Source organism: Ammospiza caudacuta, chromosome 2 (genome assembly GCF_027887145.1).
Source record: "Ammospiza caudacuta isolate bAmmCau1 chromosome 2, bAmmCau1.pri, whole genome shotgun sequence".
Lineage (NCBI taxonomy): Eukaryota > Metazoa > Chordata > Aves > Passeriformes > Passerellidae > Ammospiza > Ammospiza caudacuta.
Genome location: NC_080594.1, coordinates 107,660,343 through 107,686,186, shown reverse-complemented (window position 1 = coordinate 107,686,186; position 25,844 = coordinate 107,660,343). Strand labels below are relative to the sequence as shown.

Here is a 25,844-nt window from a genome sequence, read left to right as displayed (position 1 = left end):
GCACAGCAACCTGGAACCAAGCAAGGAAAGGGACCACTGTACAATGGGGATGTTATCCTCAAGATAAATACTAACACTGAACATTGAGGCTGTTTTCTACAGAATTATTTCCATGAATCTTGACCATGTTTGCAGCACCTCACACACAAGGATCCAGAGGTACCCATTAATAAGGTGAGGAAGGAGGAAACCTCTTCCATGTCAGTGAGGTCAGGGTATCACCTTAAATACGATGTCTGGGTGGAGGTGAGCAGGAGATTGCACTAAAGATCACTCTTGCTCACTTCTTGGAGAAAGGGAGCAGCTCTTTCAAAGCAAATGCTTCTGAGGACAAAAAAAACCAATACTACCCAGTTGTAGCAGTAAATGCAGCCTTTCATGGCCAAAAAGTAGCCTGAGTTTTCCAAGAACACTGTTATTAATATCCATGTTCTTTAAGCATGTGCCAATGGACCTGCTTTGAACACTGCCCAAGAGGTAGCACAGACTGCAGCAGGACAAAGATTTCTCTGTGCTCTCCTAGGTCATCATAGTCAATTACACAGGCAAAGACTGCACCTGAGTTGCAAAAGAAGCAGTTTGGTATCTTCTGAATTTTTCTCTGAAAGACCCCTTGTTGCCTTGAAACAAAGCCTAGAAAAGCAGGGAGCATACGTACATTACTTGGAGACACTTCTATTGATATTAAACTAGGCAGAGGATTAATAAAATTACATTCAAGACACATACACCAGAAAAATGCACAACGGACAAAAAGTAAACTGTTTGTTACACTATGACATACAGAAGTTGTTTGTAAATTCTCAGGAAGAATCGAGGAGCAAACATCTCTCGTTTAGTTTGTTAATCATAAACACAACAGGTAAGGAACAATTTCACTGAAAACTTTTTTGTATTTCTGTGTCCTGTAAGTCAAGACGAGCAGGTTGCAATGACATCAGCAGGCCATAACTCTGAAATTCATAAAAATTGTGTATCATCAGAAAGTTTGGAATTAACAGCCCCAAGATATTAAAACATAGTTATTATAAGAGATTCCAATCAAAGGTGTAAGTAACTGGAAAAAAAAATCAGTATCTGTAGTTAAACCAGCCATTTTAAGAACCTAGCCATGCTCATTTTTCAGGCACAGCTATTGAAAAACCCTCCCTTAATTGAAGGTCTGCTGTTGCTGCTTCCTAAAACAGTTTTCAAACTAAAACCCCTTTGTAGAAACACGGCCTAAGGACAGTGAGTGGGGAACAACTGATGGCACACCTGGATTGCCACTAAAGCACAGGCTGCCTGGGCAGGGCTGGAGAGCAGAAAAGTTCTCTTGTATTCATTGTAATGCCCCCATAAAGACCTTGGGATATGGAAAGAAAATGAATTCCTTGTGCTCCAGCTGTTTTGAGGTATTTGTACAAGCTCAGGGTTCTTGGAAATGGGTGCCATTTCAGGGGAGTTCAGTTTTCAGGTACTGGAGCACTCCAGTCCTGCAAGCAGCCAGCTGTTCTTGTGATCAAGTGACATCACTCACACAGCACAACACCCTCCACAGTAACTTCAGCTTTTCTTCAGTTTCCATGGTTTACATCCCATGGCCACCATGGAAACAAGTCCAGTGTGTCAGCATCCTTCCTTTGCTTTCTGCTCCCTCTCCTCATCACGTAAAAGGAGACAGCCAAAAACAAGTACCAGGTCAGGATTTATACTTCAAAATGCAATTTCTAAGAAAAGCTGAAACTCAAGTTTCTTATGTAGACTACCTCATTCCTTGGAATGTTTTGGGTAATGCTCTATAAGAAAATGACCACATGCAACTGAGGAAATATTAGTTTCATCACAGGTTTCTATCTTTAAGTAAAATCTCCTCTGCAATTACTATGAAACAGACACAACTTGAAATAATTTAAAAAAGAGTGTGAAGTTACAGGTGGGGGCAGAAGATAAATGACTGAATTTTAGTAGATGTGACTTGCAACCAGAGTTTCAGTCAAACCATTGCCCTGGTTTCACCACAGCTGTATTGCTTGAATAAGCAGCTGCCTTCTCTGCAGCAGTGCCTGCAAGGTGCTGCTCTGGAGGCCACAGGTGTCACACTCTCACCATGCCCTGCCAGGATCCTCTGGCCAGGCCCCAGCAAGCCCAGTGTGGGATCAGGAGAGCCCCATCAGCCCCCTCCTCCTGCTGCCCCTGGCAGAGGGGGCTCTGGGAGGCTCTGGGGGCAGCACTGCCCAGCTGAGCACGGGGAGAGCCTTCACAGCTGCCCCTGATCCGAGGGAAGGGCAGCAGCCCATGGACAGCAGGAGCCACTGCCCCAGGGCCTGATCCCACCCCTGTGTGAGGAACAGCCCTGGGAGCTCAGCCCTGGCACACAGGTCTGGAACTCACTGCAACAGGCAAGGCAAGAACTTCAACTGCTCACAAGTGGGGCTCTATGGAGTTTATTGCTCAAAGCACTTTATAATCCTTCAATGAGATGTGCTATGAAGTGCAAAGTACTATTGTAAAGTCAAACTAAGATTCTTTTTCTTTTTTTAAAATACCTAGGAATTTCTCAGCATTTCCCTAATAAATCAGTTCTTTATAAAAATAAATACTGGGAGGACAAAAGGGACAGTTCCCCCACAATTTTAGTAAACAAATTTCATTTTTCCATGCTAAAATCTCTATTATCTTTCCAAAAAATATCAAAACACTTAAGAGAAATTGAGGGTGCATCAGAGCAGCTTACAACTCATCTTCTTTATTGCCACAGCTAATGTATCACCAGAGCTTCTAAATTTCACAGGTTTTTCTGAAAGGCCATAGTATCAGAAACAGCATTTGGCAAAGACTTTGTGAAGAACAGTTTTCTAATAGTAAGGAATGACCCTTATGATAAATTTAAGGGAAAAATACTTGGATTTTTTTAATCTTTGATATTTTTCAACTTAAATCAGGTACTGGCCACATTTTGTCCCTCCCATTTCTACTGTATTTCCAGTTTCATGTACTTAGACCAATAACATGTTCCAAAGGCTGGTGTACAACATCTTTATATACACTACAAATTCAGATTACCAGACTGCAGTCAGACATTGAATGTATAAATAACTTTGCAAACTATTTACAGGTTTTAAACTAATCAGGTTTCAAACAACCAACACTCTTAAGGCAAATTCATTTGTATGACTGGCTGTCTGGCCTCTCAGCATTTCTCTCCCCTCCCCAATTCCCCTAAAATGATAAGCAAATAGGAACTTGAATTACCCCCTGCCCCTGTATTGACAGAATTTCTTGTATGAAGAGATGATCTAACTACTTAGGAGCTTTCCTCAAAACAAGGAAAAATGCATAGAAATGCATTTCTGTGTCAAGAAAATCATTAAGCTGCATACCAAGGAGTGGAAGTCCTACCGTCTTATAACAACACAACTTTTGTATGCACATGACAAATGGCTTTGGGAATTTGGAGAAAGCATCAGTTTAAAGCTGCACAACCCTTTTTAGAACTATGCATTTATAAACTCACTAGAGATAAGATCTGAAGAGCTCAAAGGGATTTTCTCTTAGGGGTGACACTGTGCAATACAAATGCTGCATGAAGCACACGTTGAACTATGTCAGAATTTTTCTCTTACACCATATTGCTGTGCAAGATACTATTCACCACTCAGGGGTTCTGCACACCTTGCCAATCCTTACATTGGAATAAGAATTGGCCACTTCAAATAGTATCTTTTTGTTACAACATTGTGTTCCTAAGTGCAATCACAGTGCAATCCCTTTTGTCAATGCACGACTGAAGCAACCAAGCATATTCTGGTGAAGTACACAGGATTCACATACCAAACGTGCTCAGTGCCTTCCTGCAAGTCCCAACCATCACTTTGTTCTTAGTATTTTTCAATGCCCTGATCAGGTCTTTGTTTGGAAGTAATTAGCTACTGTGGTTTGAAGGATTTTGGAACAAAGCAGAGACTTTATACTGAATGCAGAGGTCATCTCCAACAGAGACAAAAGGTGGCAAATTATCGATTGGCTTTGTATTTAGAAGCATCCCTTGGTTCACTGCTGGGATTGCTCCAGTCATCTGCTTCAGGGGTGGTCTTGTAGTGCCGCCATGCTGACTTATTAAAAACAGGAAGTCTTTCAAATGATTCACTTGAAAGGGCCTGTGGAAAAACAAAAGCAAGGTTAGGCATCCCTGGAGATACACAGCAAGGTGGTACTCTGGGAGTTCTACAGTTACAACTTCTGCACCCAGCAAGTGTCACAGTGTTACACGTCACAGCATGACTTGGAAAATACTTGAGCTGTGACTATCAGCTCTAGCTATACTCAAAGTCCCAGTCAAAGTTAAAAGAAAATAATAGCATTGAAAAATACTTCCCTTCTTTCCAGGGAGTGGCGTCTACAGAGATGGCAAGAAATAGATTTTTGGTCAGAAACATTTTAGTGAGATTTGTCACTGCCATAAAGCAGAGAGCCACTCCAACACTTCCCCTCTGCCAGCACACTGACCTGCTCAGTGCCCTGGGCCACCTTTTTCCTCTGAGAAAGGCCAGACAGTTTTCCTACACACACACATGCAGAGGATCAAACCCATCAGAAGCAGAGGAGTCCACAACTCACTTGCTATATTCAGCAGGGCACAGTGACAGTGCAAAGCCAACAACCTACACACCTATACACTCTGTTCTTTTAAACTCCCTGATGGAATTCAAGCAGTGTCAACCTTTAGTCCCTGAGCAGCCTAGGCTGTCTCAAAAAATGCCAACAGGATCAATACAGTCTATTGCATCAAGAACTGCATGGAAAAGAACATATTTACTACTCAGGAGCTGGCCAATAGCCTTGTCATTTCTATTGTGACAAAACTTAGAATCAAAAAGCATTAACTAAAATGATCTCTTATCAAAGTTCTTGGAAGATTCACTACTTATGACAGATTAACAAAATGCAACAATCCAACACAGGGACTGAAAAAAAGCAAACTATCTAGTGTTAGTGCCAGGTTTCTATATATAATCTTGGGGTTTAGGATTTTATGTAACTGACTCAGGTAAAAGTGTCAAAGATAGCAAAAAGAAATTTGAAAACAAGCTGAAGAGTGAAGAGAACCTGCTACAAACAATCTGCACTGCATTACTAGTTTAAAAAACGGTGAAATTCATACCTTCAAATAAATAACAGCATCTGTACCCACGCCCTCCATTGAGTAGAGTTTAAGGTCACCTTGAAAGTACCTCGCATACAGACGGGAAATTGGCAATCCATAGCCAAACCCAGCCTGCAAAAACAAGAGAACAAATTCAAAACATGATGAAAAGTTCAAAAAAAATGCAAAATATCTCTGCAATAATTTACAAAAGAGAGGATATCTAAATATTAGATTTGTATCAAACTCTTTTTGAAGCTTTCCTTTATTTCTCAGCTCATATTTTAAGTCCATATTCAGCCTTTTGAGCAAACTCTCTCTCCTGTGCATTAATTTTTGGTACAAAAAGGGCTGAGTCCTTTGCTAGAAGCCCCTTGTCCATTTGCACTTTCTCAGAGGCAGGCAGGTACCAGACATGCTGCCAGCAACCAGCAAAGCAAGCCAATGCTCTGCACAGCTTCCTCACTGTGAGGACCACTGCTGTAGTATTGTATTCTTCCTTTGGAAAAAAATCAGAGTTCTGACATAGATTTTTTTCTCCCCCAAGCCTGCAATTGTTCTCTCAAATGTCTCCAGACTTAGGAGAACACACAAGAAAGCCAGAGACAACTCCTGTTGTCACACTATTAAGTGACTGCTGATGCCCCAGAGATCAGCAGAGTCCTGCAGAGGAACACACAGACTGACAGAAGGCAAATTATCCTCTCTGTTTAACAAAGATCAGGATTCCACAGCACTGAGTGGTCTCCTCAGGACTGAGATGCAGTACAGTCCACACAATTTTCAAAGCATAATGGACTTGATGGGTCAAAAGTTTAGATTTTAAATTGACAAAACCAATATTCATAACCATGCCTGCAACAAGATCAATCACATGGCACCTCTTCCAACCCTCCCTTGTCAGAAAAGCTCTAAGAAAACCCTCCAAGTCTCTCTCACTGGAGCCAGGGAGTAAGATTTTGCTGTGTGCTGAGAACCACAGTGGCTGGTTATGCACCCAAATCTCATCCGAATTTTTCAGGACTATCCAGTGCAATAAAGAAACTATTCCAAGCATTTGGGAAAAAATCCCCCAACATATAAAAGGCAAGGTAGTATGGGTGGACTATGAGAAAAAATAAATACTTGAAGCTTTCAGAAAACCAGAAAATTCATTCCACAATAATATTTCTACAAAAGCAACCTGATAGAAAGTGACAAACATGCTCTGAATTTTATAAACAAAGGCCTAAAATTATACCAAAAAGAGAATGCTAAGGAGAAGGATTTGCAAGCATTATGTACAGCTAATATGTGTATCACTTTATAGGAAATCCCTTGAGGGAAAAGTGAACATTAAAGAACTTGTACTACAGTGTCCATCACAAATTCTCTTGCTGTCATCTACTACAATATCTTTAGGTCATTTTCCCCTTGTTTTTACAGAATTCTAAATTTAATATTAAATTGGTTTACAGTTGCTCACTTAATTCTTCTGGACAAAATGAGACACTGAAATGCCAAATATGCCCTTTTCCCACTGCCTGTCATAGCTATTAGTGTCCCTTAACACAGTTGAAACAGTTGTTTAGCTGCACTTTTCCCAACACCATGTTTTAAGTTTCCCAAAGAGAAATTTCATCTCCCACTAGAGACACATGCATCACTTTCAAACAGCTGGCCTTGAAATTTCAGAGATTTCTTTCTTAACCTCTAAAAAATTTATTTGGCTGCCTTAGAAAGAACTAAAAAAAATAAAAGCTGATTCGTCCTCTGGAGACTGGACAATAAATATATTACAGAAATTATAAAGCACAGCAGCCAAAAGGCAACTTGTGGACAGTCCATACCCCAAAGATCAGCTCAAGTAAAGGGCAGCATCAAACAATACTGAAAACATTTTATACTTGCCTCACTCCAGAACTTCCCCTCCTTAAAAGCCCATTCTGTTTGTCTCCTGTTCCTTTATGCCCTGTGCTAGCCCACATCACTATTTCACACAGCCCTCTCAAACATTTCCTGTCAGCTCTCTGTGCACTGCCTTCAGGGTGCTGTCCAAACCAGGTAACTTCAAGAATTTGAGATAAGAGACCCCAGATGGGTACCTTGTTAAATCCTGGCCTTGCCAAGGGTCTACTTTGCAAGAGAATTAACAAGAGGTGTTTACTACATAGATCTGTGCTTGACCTAGGGGACAGAACAGTCTGTGAAGGCACACCTGCCTTGGGAAAGGAAAACTCCTTAGAGCAAATTTATCATTAAATGTTACGGTATGCATTAAACAAAAAGCAAGTTATTACATTTCTGTGTTACTAGCATTGACAGATTTTAATTAAAACTAATTTAAGCCACATTTCTCCTACTATAAACAAATGCTGTCAGAGAGATAACCATTAAATTCCCTAAGAAAACTCACTATCATTAAACATGACCATGTGTTTAATCTGTACTCTGTGCAGTGCAGATGAACCTCAAACCCGCTAGAATCTGAAGGCTGCCATGGTAACAAGGTTTCTCAGCAGGATTTAAACAACATTTGCAATGACAGGGAGCAAAAAATTTTCCCCAATCAAGAGAAGGATACCTCTCTTCCACTGCCCAATTGCATGAATATTTCATAAACTAGACAGGGGATCATATAACAACAGGAGAAATGTTAGAACAGAAAAATATGTCTGCTTACACTTCACCCCAGCTTAGCTTAGAGTATTACCTAAGTCAAAGATGACACATTTCCAGCCTTCTGCAGCACTATAATTCTTTAGTGGTTTGGTCTTTGTCACTAAAGAGACTCCTTCTGCATGGACATCAAAGAGGATTTATGTGGAACCTTTCTGCGGAAGGATTTTTATTTCCAGACTGACATACAAAGCACTGCATAGTTGTTTTTATAACTGGATCTGGGCAATAACACATAACATGTCAAACTTCACTGCTAAGTCCTTGTTCCTGTCAGTGGCAAGAATTGGCACAGACCCAGAGTTTATGACATGTTTCTTTCTGCACATACATATAAATAACAGAGCTGAACAGCTTTTCTCAACTCTCAGTCTTGTGCAGGCATTGGTCAGACTCACAGGCAAAAGCTGCCAGACTCACAAGAGAGGGGGATCCTCTGTAGGTTTGACTACAGTGGCACAGACTGGGAAAGGAAAATAAAACCTGAAAATGGGATACAGAAGAATACCAAAGATAAATGCCACAGAATCAAAGTAAGCAGTTTTGAAGATGAGGAAGTAAATATAGCAATGCATTGCTAAAGATGCACTGAAAAAAAGAAAAAAGAATTGTGTCAGGTATAAGATGAACACATTTTACAATCAGAGCTACAAAGGAAGAGACAATTTAATAGTGAATACAACTGGTAATCAAGGTGTAAGTTTATCCTGAGAATGAGTTTCAGGAAATCCTTGCAGACTGATAGGGTAAATTGCTGATCAAAAGTGAGACAGAACAAAGGCAGATTATGCATCAAGAGAGATTCTACCATTTGTGACAAAGAAAAAAGCTAATATTTGAATTAAGGCCTGTTGCCTCTCACCACATTTAAGAAGATTTTCTATGAAAAAGCAGAAGTTTGAAACCTGAGACTGAGATGTGCTGCAGAGGTAGGAGCTGTGAAGGATCAGTACCAAGTCAGTGCAGACACAGGACTGGGTTTCACACCTCCCACAGTGCAAAGGGGCAAACCCAGTGCAGTGCACTGCCATGCCACAATGGGTACCCACTGTGGCCAAGGCAGCACCATAAACACCTTCTGCTCATAAGCTCAGAGGAACTTTATTACCTCTGAGTCACTCTGAACTGATTTTGCCCTCAGTTTACTGTTAAATATTTTATGTCCAAAATAGTCCCGTGGACAAGAGGGAACAGCCCCAAGCTGTGCCAGGGATGTTCAGGTTGGACATCAGGAAGAATTTCTTCACTGAAGGGATTGTCAAGAATTGAAACTGGCTGGCAAGGGAGGTACTGGAGTCAGTCACCATCCCTGGAAGTATTAGGAAACAACTGGACATGGCACTTGGTGCTGTGGCTAAATTCACATGGTGGTGCCTGGTCAAAGGTTGGACTCGATCCTGAGAGGTCACTTCCATTCTTAATGATCTTAATAATCATTCTTAATGATTCCATACCCTGCCCCATTATCCATCTGAAGGCACTTGAAGCACAGAAAAATCAGCAGGGGAGAAAAAACCCAACTAATTAGGAACATGCTAGATGAGAATGCTCCTAAGCAAGGAAAGGAAATTTCTTAGAGAATCAACTCCTCAACAGGCTTGGAGAGAAAGGATTGCATCAGCAGCCACAGACATGAGAAGAGGCAAAATACAGTACCTCTATTAATCCACTTACTGAAACCAGTCAAGTGGAACAGCAGCTTTACAATTTTTATCACAATGAGCCAACATGCAATTTAATAAAACAATTTAGAAATAGTATTTTAATATTTTTTAAATCATGCTTGCTAGAAGGATCTACACACTCACCACTGAAATCATTTCCCTGCCTAAAAGAAACTATGGGGAAGTATTTTTACATTTGAAATATGGCCTTGGTGCATATGAGAAAGGAGTATCACAGAAGATATTTCCAATTAAATAGGAATATACCAAATATGTTCATATACCATATGCAGGATTTGGAATTTTTTTTATGTGTTTAAGTCCATAACTTCAACAAAAATGATCTTCAAGCTTCAGTATAAGCTTGTGCATTGCCAGAAGGTGCTTCTCAAGTGCTGAGCAGTGTGGCCCAGCTTTTTAATCAATTTATGATAGGGAACTTAGATTAAGAGTAATTTATACATCAAAGAGGAAGTCATTAGGTCATTCACCTGCTCAGTAATATAGCACTAATGATCCTGCCCATTAACCTGTGAAAACACTGTGCTTGTGCAGATTTTTTAATGCTTGTTTCCAAGAATGTAATATCAAGACAAAGCAAAGTAATTTTCTATTCCATAGACTAAGTGATGATAACAGAATTCATTTTCTCCTGTTCTACCTGGAAAGATTTGCTAATGATAAAGCATTTCCTTCCTCAATGGAAAACCTGATCCAGCAGACTGCAGCAAAGGCCAATCAGAGTATTGTAAAGGGACATTTAAATACATATTGCTGTACTGTAAAATCAGAGTATTGCAAAGGGACATTTAAATACATATTGCAATTGCTTACCAAAGGCACAGCCCTCGAGGGCTCCAGACTGGGCCTGGGTGCTGTTGAGTACATGTAGTTAAACAATCTGTCTATTTTTCTTAGAGGTACACCTCCACCTTTGTCACTTATCTGAGGAATGAAAATTGAAGAGTTTTAAACATTAGGTTCTGAAAAAAATCCACAAAACATCAAGAAAGCATTATCTAAATTACTTTAGAAATTAACTAGAGGAGCAGTTAGGAACTTTGGGGCTGTCTGGTTTGGAGAAAAGCAGGCTGGGAGTGACCTTGCCATTGTCTACAGCTTCCTGAGGAGGGGAACTGGCAGGGAGGTGCTGATCCCATCTCCCTGGATCCAGTGATGGGACATGTGGGAACAGTTCAAAGCTGCAATCAGGGGCGGTTTAGAGTGGACATCAGGAAGCATTTCTGTTTGGGAAAGGCAGTGAAAAAGCAGAACAGATTTCCTGGAGAGATGGCCAATGGCCCAGGTCTGTCAGTGACCACGATGCACTTGACATTGCCCCTAAGAAATGTGCTTTGGCTACTGGTGAGCCCTGAAGTGGTCAGGCAGTTGGACAAGATGCTCCTTGTAGGTCCCTCCCAACTGAAAACATTCTGTTCTCATGAATATGAAGCAGATGATACAATAATGAATTTGCTTTTTCAAATTAAAAGTCATTCTACTCTAAACCTAGCAGGTTTGCAATGTGTATTGTTTATAGGCATTTACCTTAATAGACAGATCTTCTTTCCCCAAAGTGACTAAGGTTTTGATCGATGGATAGGCTTCTTTCTTACCTTCATGCAATTCCACTGTGGCTCTCATTGAATTCTGAAGATAAAAGAAAACACAGTCTCTTTGATTCCAACTTTAACATATAAGGTTTTTCTGACAGGTTAGAACTTGAACTTATTTAGTAGCATCTACTCTGTCCTACAGTTGTGTAGAAGATAGAAAAGCCTGTATTTAACACAAATTCAATGAATTGCCCAGTTAAATTTTTACATTACAACTTATTATACATACCTTTTATTTATTTGATAAAGTCAGAAAAAAGAAAGCAAGACTTTTTTTTTTTTTTGGTCCTGTGTGAAATCAAGTAAATATATCCACAGGATGAGAACATCCTCACCTCCATCATCACCACACCAACAGTGACATTCACCACAGAAGGCTAGTTTTGATTTTCTCAGCCTGGGTCATGTGCAAATTACCATCTGTCAATCTGACTTCATGTTAAGAGTTTCCAGTGCCAGTCTCAGTTCTTACAGCTACAACTTACTGGCTTCAGCCTGTTTCACAACTTGGACCAAAAACATACTCACGTGTACTGTACAAATTCTCATCTGTTGTGCTCCAAAACTAATGTTACAAATGACAAAATGGGAGAAGACTTCAATGAACAGAGTTTACAAATTTCAGAAATCAAACCCCAAAAAACAGTACTTGGAAGAAGTTTCTGGCCAAATACAAGTTTTCCTCTCGATTTCTGGTGCTCAGCTGCACCACCTAGAGACCTCCTCTCTTCTTTCAAATGATATAGCAGCTCTCACATGTTCCATTTGCACTCTTGTTCCAATTATTCAGAAAACATAAAACCAGAACAAAGCATGTCACCTACACTATATAAAGATACAGGGCCTGTTTTCACAATAAAGACAGTGATCCTAACCTCAAATAGGTTGGGATCACTGATCCTAGTCCTCAAATATGCAATAAAGAAGCAAGCTCATAAAAATTGCAATGTTATGAATATTCCATCACTGCAAACCCAGACTGTCATGAGTGTTCTAAGTTAATCAAAAAAGCTACAAAAGCACAACAGGAGAAGTGGGAAACCAGGCAGTTTTTAAGTACACAGGGTCATAAGAGAGAGGTTTAAGTCTGGCTTTTAAACAACTGAACAGTGTTTGAAACTTAAGAATAAGTTTAAGAAAGGAAAACTGAAATAATACTTAAGAGCTGTAACTGAAAGGAATCACAATTTCAACAGTAACAGGGTCACAACCCCCCCCCCCCAAATATTAGCAAGTGCAACCTACCTTGAATAATTCAAATAACATATGAAACAAATGAGAAGGTACATAGACTACTTGAATAGGCTTGTTTGGAGCTTTAGCTAAAAAAAAAGAGAAATAAAAACATCAAATAATGTTTCTTCAGAACAGTATTTTGTAGCATTGCTGCTTACCAGAATAACACAAACATGTAGGCACAGACAAGTATGTAAGCATGTTCTACTTTTCCCAGGGCAAAATTAGTTCCATGAAGTAAAACCATAAATTTTAGTCACTGCTATCACCTGAAAGAACACATTATTATTATGATCTTCAAATCCATCCAGTCAGCAGACCTTGTTTATATACAAAACTTCACTAAGCAATAGTTGGTTTCCTACAACAATGTACACTAACCAAGAAAACATTCCTACTTAAGTAGGAAACTTTCACATGCTCACATACTATTTAAGCACAATATTTGCTGCACAGAAAGATTCGTAAAGAAAAACCCACTGTTTGAATATTTTAAAATCAACTACATGTTTTCCCTTCATTAAAACACACAAAATAAAAGTATTCACAAAAATTTTCAATTATACTTCAAACAATATCTCAGTTTCCATATTCCAAACCATCCCTGAACTGTCTGTCCACTGCTGTCCCACTGTGAGTGTTCCAACAGAGGGGTATGGCTTGGCACAGGTCTGAATGCCAGAGTGCTCATTGATTGACTGGGCAAGAAATAATACAGCTGCATTTAATACATTCCACTTTTGGGGCTGAAGATGAAGTCATCCCTGAACATTCAAGTATCTACTGGCATTAAATTATGCAGTTACAGAGAGTCAGACTGAGCAGCAGTTCAGACTGAAGGGAAGTCTCAAACTGTCTGCTTCATAAATTCCAGGAAGATTTAAATATGCACAAAGAACATGACTGGAGTCAACTTCATTCCTTTTGGCACTGAGGGCTGGTAACAATCCCAGCCATTATTTTAAGAAACATGGTAATGAAAACTCCTAGGAAAAGGAGAAGACCAAAACAATACTCTGCAAGGCAACTTGATATTTTATTCTGTTATTTTTGTCTGTCCATACTCCCATTCCCTTATGCTTCACTGAAACCAAGGCAAACTGACTCACACTTGTCTGAGGCACAGAGATAGAAAATGAGTCATTGTTGCTCTTGCAAGGTAATTTGCAAAGCTGCTTTCCTCATATTGATAAGAAGCTGATTTAAAGGAAACACGTAATTCTTTATTCACTTTTTTTTTTTTTAGCTCCAGCAGCTTGCTTTCTCTACTGCTGGATCTTTTTACTTATGCCTTCAGATGAATTTTGCATTGATTGATTCCTCTGCTGCAACACTCAGTACTTTTATCTGTAGAATCACTCAGTTTAAAAGGGGAAGGTTGGGTCCTTTGTTTTTGGGAGAGATGGGTGGCAATGCATCACTGCTGACACTGTGTAGGGAAATATTTCTACACTGCTCAGTGGTACTGTGAGCAACACACATTCCAAGTATCACACTCTCCCACTGAGTGTTACCTATTTCTGAGACTTTTGTAATTCTTCTGCTGAAGTTTGGAACCATCTCAGTCTTATGTTTGGCTGCTGTCCAAAATTTGGGAGAGGATCAGTCAGGAAATTTTTTTAAATAAAAAAAAAACCTTTTGTCAATAAAATAATGAACAAAAAGCAGCCAATATGCTGACCCAGCCTGTCTCATCAGTTTGGTGTCATCCAATTATCATTTCTGCAATCAACTTGAAACAGATTTCCATGTGAGAGGTTTATGATAGGATTTGAAGCACAGACTACCTAATAAAATTCCCAATTTTGCCATCTTACACAGAAAGGCTCACTACTGTGTTGAGAGTGCCAGTGGAATTCATGGGTTTATAAGCACATTTCAGAATAAAACAAGTTTCAGCTCTGCTAGAAGATGAGAAGGCAGGCATGTTTACTTCTCAGTTATGAGGAGTCTTGGTTTATTTTCTTTAAAGTGGTAGTGAATTTAGCAGATAAAGCTCTGCTTTCAGCACAAAGAAGTGCACATCATGATGATAAACTACAGTACAGGTGCCCACATAGACACATTAGAACAAAAGTAACTGCATAGCTCAAATTATAACTTACAATTAAATAACAAAACTAAGAATCACAGATACCAGAAATGCATTTTCTTACACACATCAGTTAAATTAATTTCATAATTACCATTGAATTCTTCAACTTCCAGATCAGGTGCCACTGTATAGTACTGTTCACATAACATCTTAGCTGTTTCATAAGCATCTACAAAACAACAGAACAAACACTGATTTATCAAAATCTAGTGACCAGCAGTGTCCACCCTCCCTGTGAAGGACCACAAACAGAACACTCACTTTGAGCACCAGTTTGCAAGGATGAAGCTGAAATCTAATCCCTTTTTCTCTCTACACTCATAGCCCAGTTGTCAGGAAAGGGAAAACTCTATCTAAAGCTCTACAAAGAAAAGCACAGTACTGGAGAGAAGCCATTTTTCTTCTTTGTTCAGGGCTTTAAAACCAGAAGGATGCAATCTTAGGCTGACCATAAAATCTACTTATTTTTTATTTCCTAATCACAGTTTAATACTTGTTCTTTCCATCTAAAATAAAAAAGGATGACATTACAGCCACAAATTCAGATTCTCCAAACAAAATACTATTTACAGTACTTAATTTTCAAGGTCTCTTGGAGAAAAGTTGGAGAAGATTCTTCATTTCTTCCCACTGAACCAAAAATGACACCCCCAAAGCCAAGTCAGGCTTTATGTATTGTTGAAACACAGGCAGAAAGTGTAAATTACCCTTTGTCACTAGAGGTGCCCCCTAAGGTTCAATAGCAGGCAATATTGTTTAACTTATCCATCAGTGTCTTGCAGGAAGGGGCAGAGGCCTCCTCAGTGAGCTCCCTGCAGACCCAGAGCTGGCAGGAGTGGCCAATACCCCCAGAGCTGGGCAGCCCTTCAGAAGGGCCTGACAGGCTGGAGAGAGGGGCAGAGGAATGGTCTGGGATTCAGACAAGGCAAATGCAGGGCCCTGCACTGGGGAAGGACCAGCCCAGGCAGCAGCACAGGCTGGGGGTGCCCTGCTGGAAAGCAGCTCTGCAGAGAAGGGCCTGGGGTCCCATGGACAATGAGCTGTCCATGAGCCAGCAGTGCCCTGGGGCCGAGAGGGCCGATGGATCCTGGGGTGCATTAGGGCCAGCAGGGCAGGGAGGTGATCCTGCCCCTCCACCCAGCCCAGTGAGGCCTGTCTGCAGGGCTGGGTCCAGCTCTGGGCTCCTCAGCACAAGACAGAGATTTCTGGAGCAGGTCCAGTGAAGGGAAACAAGGATGAAGAGACTGGAACATCTCTTTTATGAGGAAAGTCTGAGGGAGCTGGGCCTGCTCAGCCTTGAGAAGAGACAACTGAGGGAAGCCCATCACTGTTTAAAAGTATCTGCAGGGGAGCTGCCAAGAGGATGGAGCCTTTTGGAGGCTCTTTTCTGTGATGCTGAGCAATAGGACCAGAGGCAGAAATTGATGCACAGGAAGTTCCACCTGAACATGAGGAAGAATTTCCTCCTTCTGCAGGGAACAAGCACTGGCACAGATTGCCCAGAGAGAGTTTGGAATCTCCTTCACTGGAGATGTTCAAGAACCACCTGGGTACAATCCTGTGTCTTGTGCTCTGGGATGGCCCTGCTTGAGCAGGGAGGGAGGTTGGACCACAGGATTTGCTGTGCTCCCTTCCAACCTGACCCATTCTGTAATTCTGTATTTTAAAGATTTCTCATTCTTTTCTTAGCAAATCTGGGTCAAACACTTAAGTGCAGTCTAACATTTCATCTTCCTCTAAAAGCCAGCTCTCTGGCAGAGTCCTATGACTGAAGAGACTGTGAAGTTCAAAGCATGCTTCATGATGTGGGTGGAGATTAAGTAGCAATAGCAGTGAGAGATCTAAATCTAAATTCCTGTGAGTGGCTCCAGAAAAAGCTCTAAATTCACTGTCAGCTCAAAAGTCTCACTGCAGGACAGTCAGCAAGACAGAGCCACCTCAGGCAGCACAGACACAGCACTTGGTGCAGCTGCTTGAAGCAAGATGTGACTGTTTAAATCATTTCTACATTGTGTGAAAGGCATATAGGGCTTGTAACTGCAACACACAGTACCAAAAGCAACATTTTAACTGATATACTGCTCAGAATGCTGCCTGTGAACCAGGACATTTGGGAACTAGCACAGCATACAGAGCATAAATTAATCCTTCCACCAATTCTACACAGAAAAGGCCTCAATCACCTTGACAGGACTATACAGCCCCTGTCTTTAAGGCCATTTGGTTTCTCTGAAAGGCAACACTGGACACTGGTCAGTGTTGTGGATGATCTATTTCAGCTACTTGTTTGAAAACTGGACTTAGCACCTTCTGACACTGTGCACTCCCCTGTCAAAGGCAGCAACTGTGAATCTGATGATCAAAATTGATTCAAATATTGCTATTAGAAGGCAAAGCTAAATAAACAACATGGCTGTAACATATAAAGTGCTGAGGCCAAAGTACAATAAGGTCAATCAAAAGAAAAAAACTGATGAAAAAGGCCATCTTAGGAGCTAAGAAGGGGTAGAAAAAAGCTGTAAGAGCTGTAAAAAGCATTACAAAGTGAACTATCATGCAGGTCAGACTTTGAGATAAGAAAGGTTTCCCTCTCACTTCACCAAAGGCTGAGAGAAAGTGAAGAGGAAAAACACATTCTGCCCCCCTTTGCAGCTGCACAAACAGCAGCAAAGGACAGACCCTGGAATTCTCTCCTACAGCAGGACCTGCATTTGCAAACAGACACACCCAGAGTGTGAACCCTCCATGGAGATGTTCCTGAAGCAGGAGGCATTGCCTCATGCCTCCCTGCTAACATTCTGAGAGCAGGTAAACATTCACAACCCAGAGCAAACAGGAGCTGCAGTGTGACTGTGCCAGCTCAGTCAGGTACAGCCATCACATCCATGTCCTCTGCAGGAGACAGAACAGGCTCTGTGTGACCAGGTGACAGAGCAATGTGGAGTTTCACTGGGATATCTGCACACCTGAGGACATTTTACTAAAAGGCCTAACTAAACAAAATTGAAATTTCACTTACTCTTAGCTTTCTGTAATACCAGAACGTGATACAAGAGCAGTACCTGGGAACCTGCTTCAAAGTATTTCAGGAAGAAAACATCTAAAGTTTAACAAAACATTTAGACACTTCATCTGATATTTCAAAGCACAGATTAAAGCTATTAAAAATCAAATAGTGTTCTTAGTTCTGTTAATAAACCAAAAGCTTCTCTCCTCTCAATAATGAAGACATTAGAAAGTCTCAATAAGCCCAGAGGTTTATTGGGAGGAGAACTTTCATTTAATAAAATAAGAAAAGAAGAAATGGATTTAAATCACCTTCAGTTTCTTTTATCTCAACAAAATATTTCTGAATATTTTAAATTAGGGGATTATCTTCATCTTTTTTAATCTAATTAATCTTAACTTCATCTTACCTTTAACCACCTCTGCCACATCACAATTAGGATCAATACTTCCAATATGCTTGGGATGAGCAGGATTAATATCTCCACCAAACAGAAGTGCTAAAACAAAAAAGAAATGGTAGTAAATTATTTATTACCCTTGATGCAGGCCAGAAAGTTGGAATCTGATGGCATCTGAGATTTACTGGATATTGCATCATTTTGTAAAAAGATACTCCAGCAAATTGCCAGAATCCTCGCTTAAGAAGACAACTGGTCTAATTTCTCATCTTCCCTCCCTTTTTTTTTATTTTCAGTTTTTACAGTCAAGACTAGTTAAAACAGAATTCATGATGTGGGAGGGTTAAGGTGAAAACCTGCATTTCAAAGCAGATTATAAAAAATTAGATAAAATTAAAATGTAAAACACTCTATCCATACTGGTATGTCAGAACAGAAGCACTCACAACAATGAAAACATTACAGTACAAAGGGCTGTGGAACTGTAAGGCATCAATCAGAAGCCTTTTACACCCACCTAAGCTGCAAGCTCACAGCTGGCACAGAGGTCTCCCTCACTCCACTCCCTGGATCTCGGCAGTATGATCCCCACTCCCTCTCTGTACAAGGGTCTGCTACTCACCAGACCCTTCACCAAGAGTTTAAAGACAACTCCCAAAGAAGTAGAAAGGTTTTGTACTTTATTTCAGGAGTGATGTTCTGCCATTTTAGCAAGTTGGTGAGGTCTGACGTGAAGCAGGTGCAGCATGAGGTGAGCAGAAGTCTAGCTCTGAAAGCTTTTCTACCCTGGGCACAGCAAGCTCACACCCAGGCTCTGTGTCCTGCAGAACAGTTCTGCAGGAAACAAACAGTCTGCCAGGAATTTGGGAACAGAAATGCAAACCATGCAAAAACCTGGATTTGCATTCTGCTTTCCAATTATCTTTTTCTTCAGTGCTTCAAGATGAGTATTTGCCATCACAGACAGAGCACTAACACTGCTAACACACAGACATTATACAAGGTTAACTAAACTTCAAGCATCTACAAGCAGTTTTAAGCTCCAACCAGTTAAAGAGGAGGATCCGTAGGAAAAGCTAGTTCAGTTCAATGAATCAAATTTAATATTTTGGGATTACTGCAAAATACAGTAGCACTCAGACCAAGAATTATATTAAGACAATGTTTGTACTCTATTGCTAGGATTCTTCTTTGAAAACCTTTTTACTTGGTTTTATGTCTGTCACTCTTCTGCCCAGGTGCAAGCAAAGAAAAAGCTGTACATTTATCTCATTTTCTATGCTTTGCCACATCCAAGTTATCTCTACACACACAGCAAGGCATTTGTTAGTCACATGAAAGGTTACTGGAAAGACACACAACTTATAGTAAAACACCTCATACTCCAGCATCTGCATTGTCTGCAGCATACAACAATTTCTAAGAGCTCAGAAAAGCAAAACACTGAGCAGAGAATGAAGCTCTAGAGCTAAAAGGCACAAGACACACTAAAGCAGATCAGAAGACTGTCCTTAACTTTACACAGATCACTTTCTGCATGGTTGCACATGCTGGTTAATAGGAGCTGTGCAAGTAACTCCCTTCACTCTGTAATATGAATATAAAAAAAGTGAGTTTATTAGTAACAACAAATGAAACAGAATCTGTTGACAAAGGATGGCTAATTCCAGTATTTATCCATAAATAAGAAATAGGAAGTAAGGGAAGACAAGATATAATTTAACACTTCAGTTAGAAATACTCAACCCTCTTTAGAAGGCAAGAAAGTCTAGATAACTTGCTGGAAAAAACAGGATGTATAGTACTTAACCTATTAAAAATGTATGGCATCTTTGCATTTTATTATGAAATAAATGAGCTCTACAAACTATGTTGAAAGCTTTGTGAGCAGGAAGATACAGCTACTCTACTACTCCCTAAAAATACTTTATGGATCACTTCACAAGCCATCTCAGCCAATGAGACTAAAAAGCAACAGCCACACTAACAAAGACTGACAGCTCTAAAAGAAAGCACACTGGTGTTTTGGATTCATTTCTGATCATTGCAAAGTACCAAACTGCCAGTAACCAGCTGCCAGTATCTCTTTTGCCACAATTAGCACAAAATAGTCATGAGTAAGGAAAAAAAAATACAAAACAAAGCTTCATCTTCAGGTTTACAAGCAATAACTGAGTTTCCAAGGAAGAGAAAAGCAATTACTTACTGTGCTGGTTAATAAGCATACGGAAAGAGATGCGGTTGGTGTAGAATCTATCTAGGAAATACTGGATGTTACTGCTAACAAATGGATCAAAGCCATACTTTTCCTTGTACTCAATCACCCCTTGTGCCATGGTTGGAACCACGTCATTGTGTCTGTTCCTGACTTTAATTAAAACATCTAAAAAGCTGGAGGAAACAAAATTAGAAATAGATTGTTAGAAATATAATTAAACTCAACAACAGCATAACCATATTATCTGTTTACTATGCCTCCCAGTTAGTAACAAATATGAGAGGGAAAATACAAAAATATAGTACCTAAACAAGCCTATTTAAAAAGAAGTATTTGCTCACCCTCTCACTCACAAGACTGTGAAGCATTTAGAGCCCCAAATAAGTTATTTCTCCCACAAATATTCATTGAAATTAATTTAATCTCTCTTCAACATTGATGGATAGCAAAAGATTCTCCTTCATCACAATCATATGCACTACCATAACTCTCATGCCCTGCAACTCCTAACAGTAGCTGAGAGACTGGAAAGGAAACTCAGGGAAAAAAAAACCTGACCACCCTTTATTATTTCCTTAGAAAAATGTGTGTTTTCTTCCCAACGCCTCAACCCATGCAGTGAATTCTGAATGCATTTCCTTCACCTGGCATCTCCTGGGCTAAGTTAGAATCTCAGGACAGGTAATTGTGTGAGTCCTGTTCAGTTTCCTCTGCCACCACTGGATGGCAGAGCGAATACAACGGAGCTCTCGTCCGGAGCCCGGCAGCTTTTAGAGAACACTCCCATTGCTTTTAACAAGCATCTCCTTTCAAACAGCTCGCAGGATTTCTGCTTCTCCTGCCAAGGCTGCTCAACACCTGTGATCTTCAATGTGCTCATCCTTTTTGCCCCCACATGCAAACCCATACATACAGGAAATATCAGTTATTAAGAGCTTTCTAAAGAGGAAACATGGAAAAGCAGTACTACTTAATTCTGCTGCATTCTCCAATACTAAATTAATGTTAACACCACAGTGTTTATATAATGCTGTTATAGAAAGTACAAACGGTGAAATGCAGCTTTCCAAAGAAAGCAGAGCTGGAACGCTTCTTAAACTATGCCTGCATCTGCAACTCTACAGAGAGTACAGCTTTCAAAAAAAAAAAAAAAAAAATCAATAGAACATTCTTTGTAGATTTATAACAAATACTGAAAATAATAATTATTTTTATCAAAAGTAGACTATACACCTGCTAATGAAAGAATCACAGAAATCATTGAAAGGTCATCTAGTCCAATCCCCCTGCAAATGAGCAAGGGAAAGAACAAAGACCACAAAAAGTAAAAAGGACCAGTTATTGGTCACCACATGTAAGATCTTTTCTTCCTTTTCAGCACCACTTAGTCAAGACAGTAATTTTTTATACCATTTTTAACAAGTGATACACTTTTAAAATAATTTCTCCCACCCTACACTGCCACCTGCAAAGGAATGTAGGATCCCTTTTTACTAGTTTTTTCCTGATCCTAAGTCTAGCAAGCAATTTTTGCCTGTGTGTTAACAAACAGTTCAGCACTCTTTCAACACTACTCTGTTGCATAAAAAAGAGGAAGTTTTATCTGCCTAAATCTCCATTCCAAATACTATCACAGTACAGAATGACTGTTCTCTTACTTACCAGTCTTGCTGACTGGGCAGTTTAGAACATTGAATGCTTAAAAGGTTTATAGACTTTATGTGTTTATTGAGTCCTGGCTCTGTGGGATGTGTTACCTCTGAGAGGGGATGTCAGAGCCTGGTGCCTGCTGTACTTGTGCTGCTGCTCTGTTTCTGAGCAACAAGGCCCTAGCAAAGAGCAGAGCTGGAAGCAATGTTTACAGTCACATCTGAAACACAACTGACAACACTCTCTCCTGACTGTTGTTTGCTCTGCTATTTGTTTTTAAATACCTCCACTATCCAAAATATATACCTGATGCCAAGAGGGCAAATTGTTCGCTGATATCCCACTACAAAAGTGCTTCAATGCACAGAGCATGCCAAAGGGCAAAGGGCTTAGGTTTATCTGCTGCAGACCAGCAAAATCATAGCTGAAGCTTAGTCAGCATAAAACAAAATATATAAAAAAGGAATGCCTGATTATTGCACTGATATGAGAGTTCCTGGTCCATCTTCCAAGATAAATGAGTTCACTCATGTTTCTACTAAGCAGATGTTTTTAAAGGAACAAACACAAGAGGAATACAGGCAAATCTCAAAGTGGCAGAGCAGAAATCAGAATACACCTCCTTAACCTTAACACTCATTCCTTACAGTCCCTCTACCTGCTACACTCCCAAAGGCCACAAAGCTTTTACTGTACTCAAACTGTGGGACACTGTATCAAGGAATTTTAAACTGTTTATGGGATTAATTAGGAATACTCCAGAACAGCTCTGAAATTTTTTTACCAATTACATTTTCTGACCACAAATCTGTGTATTTTCAAAACCACAAAGAATAAATAATGCAGTTGGTTCAACAAATGAGAAATTATTAATCAGAAGCTACTTTAGTTCAGTGAGCTTCAGTGGTTTCTGCCTTAACAAAAGAATACTTAAAGCATTACCACAGGTGTTAAATGAAGGCTAAAAAATTCTGCAAATACAAGAAATAGCTTCTGTTGTGGCATTCATTAATTAACTTCCTAATAACCTATATATATTATACTGTTTTGATCCATCACTACAGTACAAGAAAACAAGCATAAGAAAGTCAATATGAAAATAAAGGGATTTTTTTAGTGTTTTATGGATAATATTACCTGAAACATGAAAAACACAAAAGTGATGAGTAAAAATCCTTTTAAATGCAACAAATGCAATGGTCTGAGGTTTTTCTCAGTGGCTGCTCTTTTTTGAATCAGTGCTAACTGGCAGCTGAGTATGACAAGAAAGAGGTAAAAGTTCACACTCTGAAAGATTTCTCTACTAGAAAGTCTATTTACTTCCAAAGTTCAAAACTAATTAAAGCAGCATTTCACTTTACCTAAAAGTAACAAAACGGCACCTCCTTAATCAGATGTACTCCAATATTTACTTAGCTCAAACTGCTTACAGAGCCACTATTTTAACTGCAACTCTGCAGAGAGGAAGGTTCTTGTTTACCAAGTTCCTTGTGCACGTTATCTCAGACACGCTGGCAGCTGAGGGCCGCAGTGGCTGCCAGCTCCAGGACACTCCCCACACACCCTCCCCTGAGAGGGCCACAAAGAGAAAAACCAGCAAACTCGGGGGTGTAGAGGCTGCACTTAATGTCCTTTGAGAGCACATGTGAACAGTGTATTTTACAAACCCTTCAATTTTTGAAACACAGCTTAAACCTGTGTGTTTACTGGACAGTGACATCTTGGGAAATTCCCAACACTTCTGCTGGCCTGCACTCTTCACCAAGCGTGGACACCTTATCTTAGGGCTCCTGTTATCACACTGTTTGGCAGGACTGCAGAAAAACTTCCACCTGACCCTTCTACAGCTAAAAAAGATATCTGTGTTATCAAAAAGGTAAAAGTAACCTACCATTTTACAAATGCCCATACTACTGACAGTGACAGCAATGTGGCAATGCTGCACTGGGGCTTCATAAGGTTTGCTAACCAACAGAAGGCAACAGAGAAACTGAAACACTTGTGAAATGCTTCATTAGAACAATGCTAATGGAAAAAAATCTCTTCAAAGGATTTTGTCCAACATTCACAAAAAGATAAAACTCATGCACATCCATCTACATCCCAATTCATACACTAGGAGCAGAGAGGAGTTGGGCCGCTCTGACAATCAGCTTTAGTTTAGTCTCTGCACCAACTCCTATAACCTCTCACCCTCTCCATTGCAGGGGCACTGCTGCCTTTGCTGGCCACACCAACATTTTAGGGAGCACAGAGCTCAGTGGGCTACTCTTCCACTACATCCATTTCCCAGTTCACTCACTGTGTGGCCTCACACACAGCTGTGCCAGTACATGGATGACATCTATAGTACCATAACATTAATACAGAAAATGGTTTCCCCAGAAAGAGAGCCCAAACTCAGAACACCACAGCAGGCTATCCAGACAAGCAGTGATAAAACCACAAATAATCAGGGGACAGTTTTCTGTTCAACTGATAAAAGCATTGCACCATTTTAGAAAGCAGTAATTGAAGAACTACTGCCAACATTGATAGAGCACATCTGTGGATATCCAACCTCCTTGAATGATCAGTTTAGCTCCCCTTCTCTCCTCTGCTACTGTTACCCTGATTAGCCAGAAGAGAAATGTTCACCTCAGCTGACAGAAAGTCCAACAAGGCACTCTTAAATTTCTAAAAATCAACTGCCCTGTTATTCTTCATGTTTTTGAGTGTCTGAGGTGGACAGGCATGGATGATGTTCAGCTCCAAACAGAAGCTGCTGGGATGGCACTGGAACAAAGGCACTTCCACCCAGGCAAGATTCTCATCATCCTGTGACACCAGTTAAGGGAGAAGGGATGGGAGCCATCATGAAATGCCTAAATCACCTGATATCCTTGGACAAGGATGGGCATCCTTTGGACAAGTGACCAAAGGATGCAAGGCTGGGTCTTCTGTACTATAGGCCATATACCCTGTAACATTAACATGTAAAATGTGCTGTTCTAGAGCCTGTTCCACACAGGAACAGGACAGTGGAAAGGAGCCAAGAGATGGAGCTGCTCCAAGCCCTCACAGGCTGCTCTTGGTACTCAGATTCCCCACAGCTACTGCCTGCAAAAGGGGCTTTGGTCCAAAGGACCAGACATACCTTATCATCTGCCAGGTTTTTCTTTAAGCCAATCAATCTGGTTAAAGAAAAGAACTATTCCTATTTATGCATCCCTAAAGACACTTAAAGTGTCTTCTAGGACTTAAATGTCCTAGATAAAGGCTCCAATTCCATATGTAATGATATATGCAATCAGAAGAGAACAGAAAACTTCTATGCAAACTTAAATTAACTCAGAAATGTGGGGATTTTCCCCAGTGAAAAGCAGCATTCCTGATACTTTCTGACCATACTGATGGGCTTCTGACCACAAGACATGAAATTAGGATATGGCTAGGTAGCAGCAACATGGAATACTGACACAGGAGTTGAGAAATTTGTTAGATTTATCTGTATAATCATAAATATGGACATAGTTAAGAGTATTTTTGAAAGACACAGTTTGTAAAGAATATTTTAAAAGTCTAATTACAGCTCAATATGCAATTAAATGGCATAGGCTTCAGTAACTTAGGAATAAATGACATCCCAGAGCAGGAAAGTAAATCTGACTGTCTAATCTTAGTCTATCCAATACTGCCAAAAAGAACAAATCTGCTTTTTAATCAGATAATACAGTTTTAATGTCTTTTCAAAGGTCAGATGTGGTACAGAAGACAGGTCTTACTGTCAAAGACCCTAGCTGAACTTCACCTCAACAGGTAGCAATAAATTCCACGCATATTATTTTATGTACTTAATTACACAGCATACAATAAGTGCAAGATTTCAAAGCTTTTAACAAACAGCTAATCCTGAATGATTATTATAAGAATTATCCTGAATGATATTGATATTTGCTTCATTATGAGATATTTGTTCTCATACTCATTTAGAGCATTGCAAACAATATTTGCAGTTGCCATGAAACAGTATCAGGACTGCCATATCCATATGGTAGAATCAGATAATTGATGTGTTAATTATGAGACTCTCAACTAGATCTCCAAGAGAACTACTCATCAGCCTTTATTTATTATACTGTGATCTACCTTGAACCTCTGAAGTTCATAAAAAGCTGAAATTCAGCTACCTAAAT

The 25,844-nt window shown here is 40.0% G+C and overlaps 1 protein-coding gene across 1 annotated transcript in view; it reads right to left on the bottom strand.

The window, feature by feature from the left end:
* Positions 1-2,407: 2,407 nt before the first annotated feature.
* Positions 2,408-25,844, bottom strand: part of PDK3 (pyruvate dehydrogenase kinase 3) — a 49,674-nt gene continuing 26,237 nt past the window's right edge. The window contains exons 4-11 of the mRNA XM_058800444.1: positions 20,008-20,192; positions 17,811-17,900; positions 14,486-14,563; positions 12,309-12,385; positions 10,996-11,097; positions 10,282-10,392; positions 5,144-5,257; positions 2,408-4,139 (exon numbers count right to left, since the gene is read on the bottom strand). Coding sequence (XP_058656427.1) covers positions 3,996-4,139; positions 5,144-5,257; positions 10,282-10,392; positions 10,996-11,097; positions 12,309-12,385; positions 14,486-14,563; positions 17,811-17,900; positions 20,008-20,192 — 901 coding nt within the window. The 3' untranslated portion in view covers positions 2,408-3,995. The remainder of the gene's footprint in view (positions 4,140-5,143; positions 5,258-10,281; positions 10,393-10,995; positions 11,098-12,308; positions 12,386-14,485; positions 14,564-17,810; positions 17,901-20,007; positions 20,193-25,844) is intronic.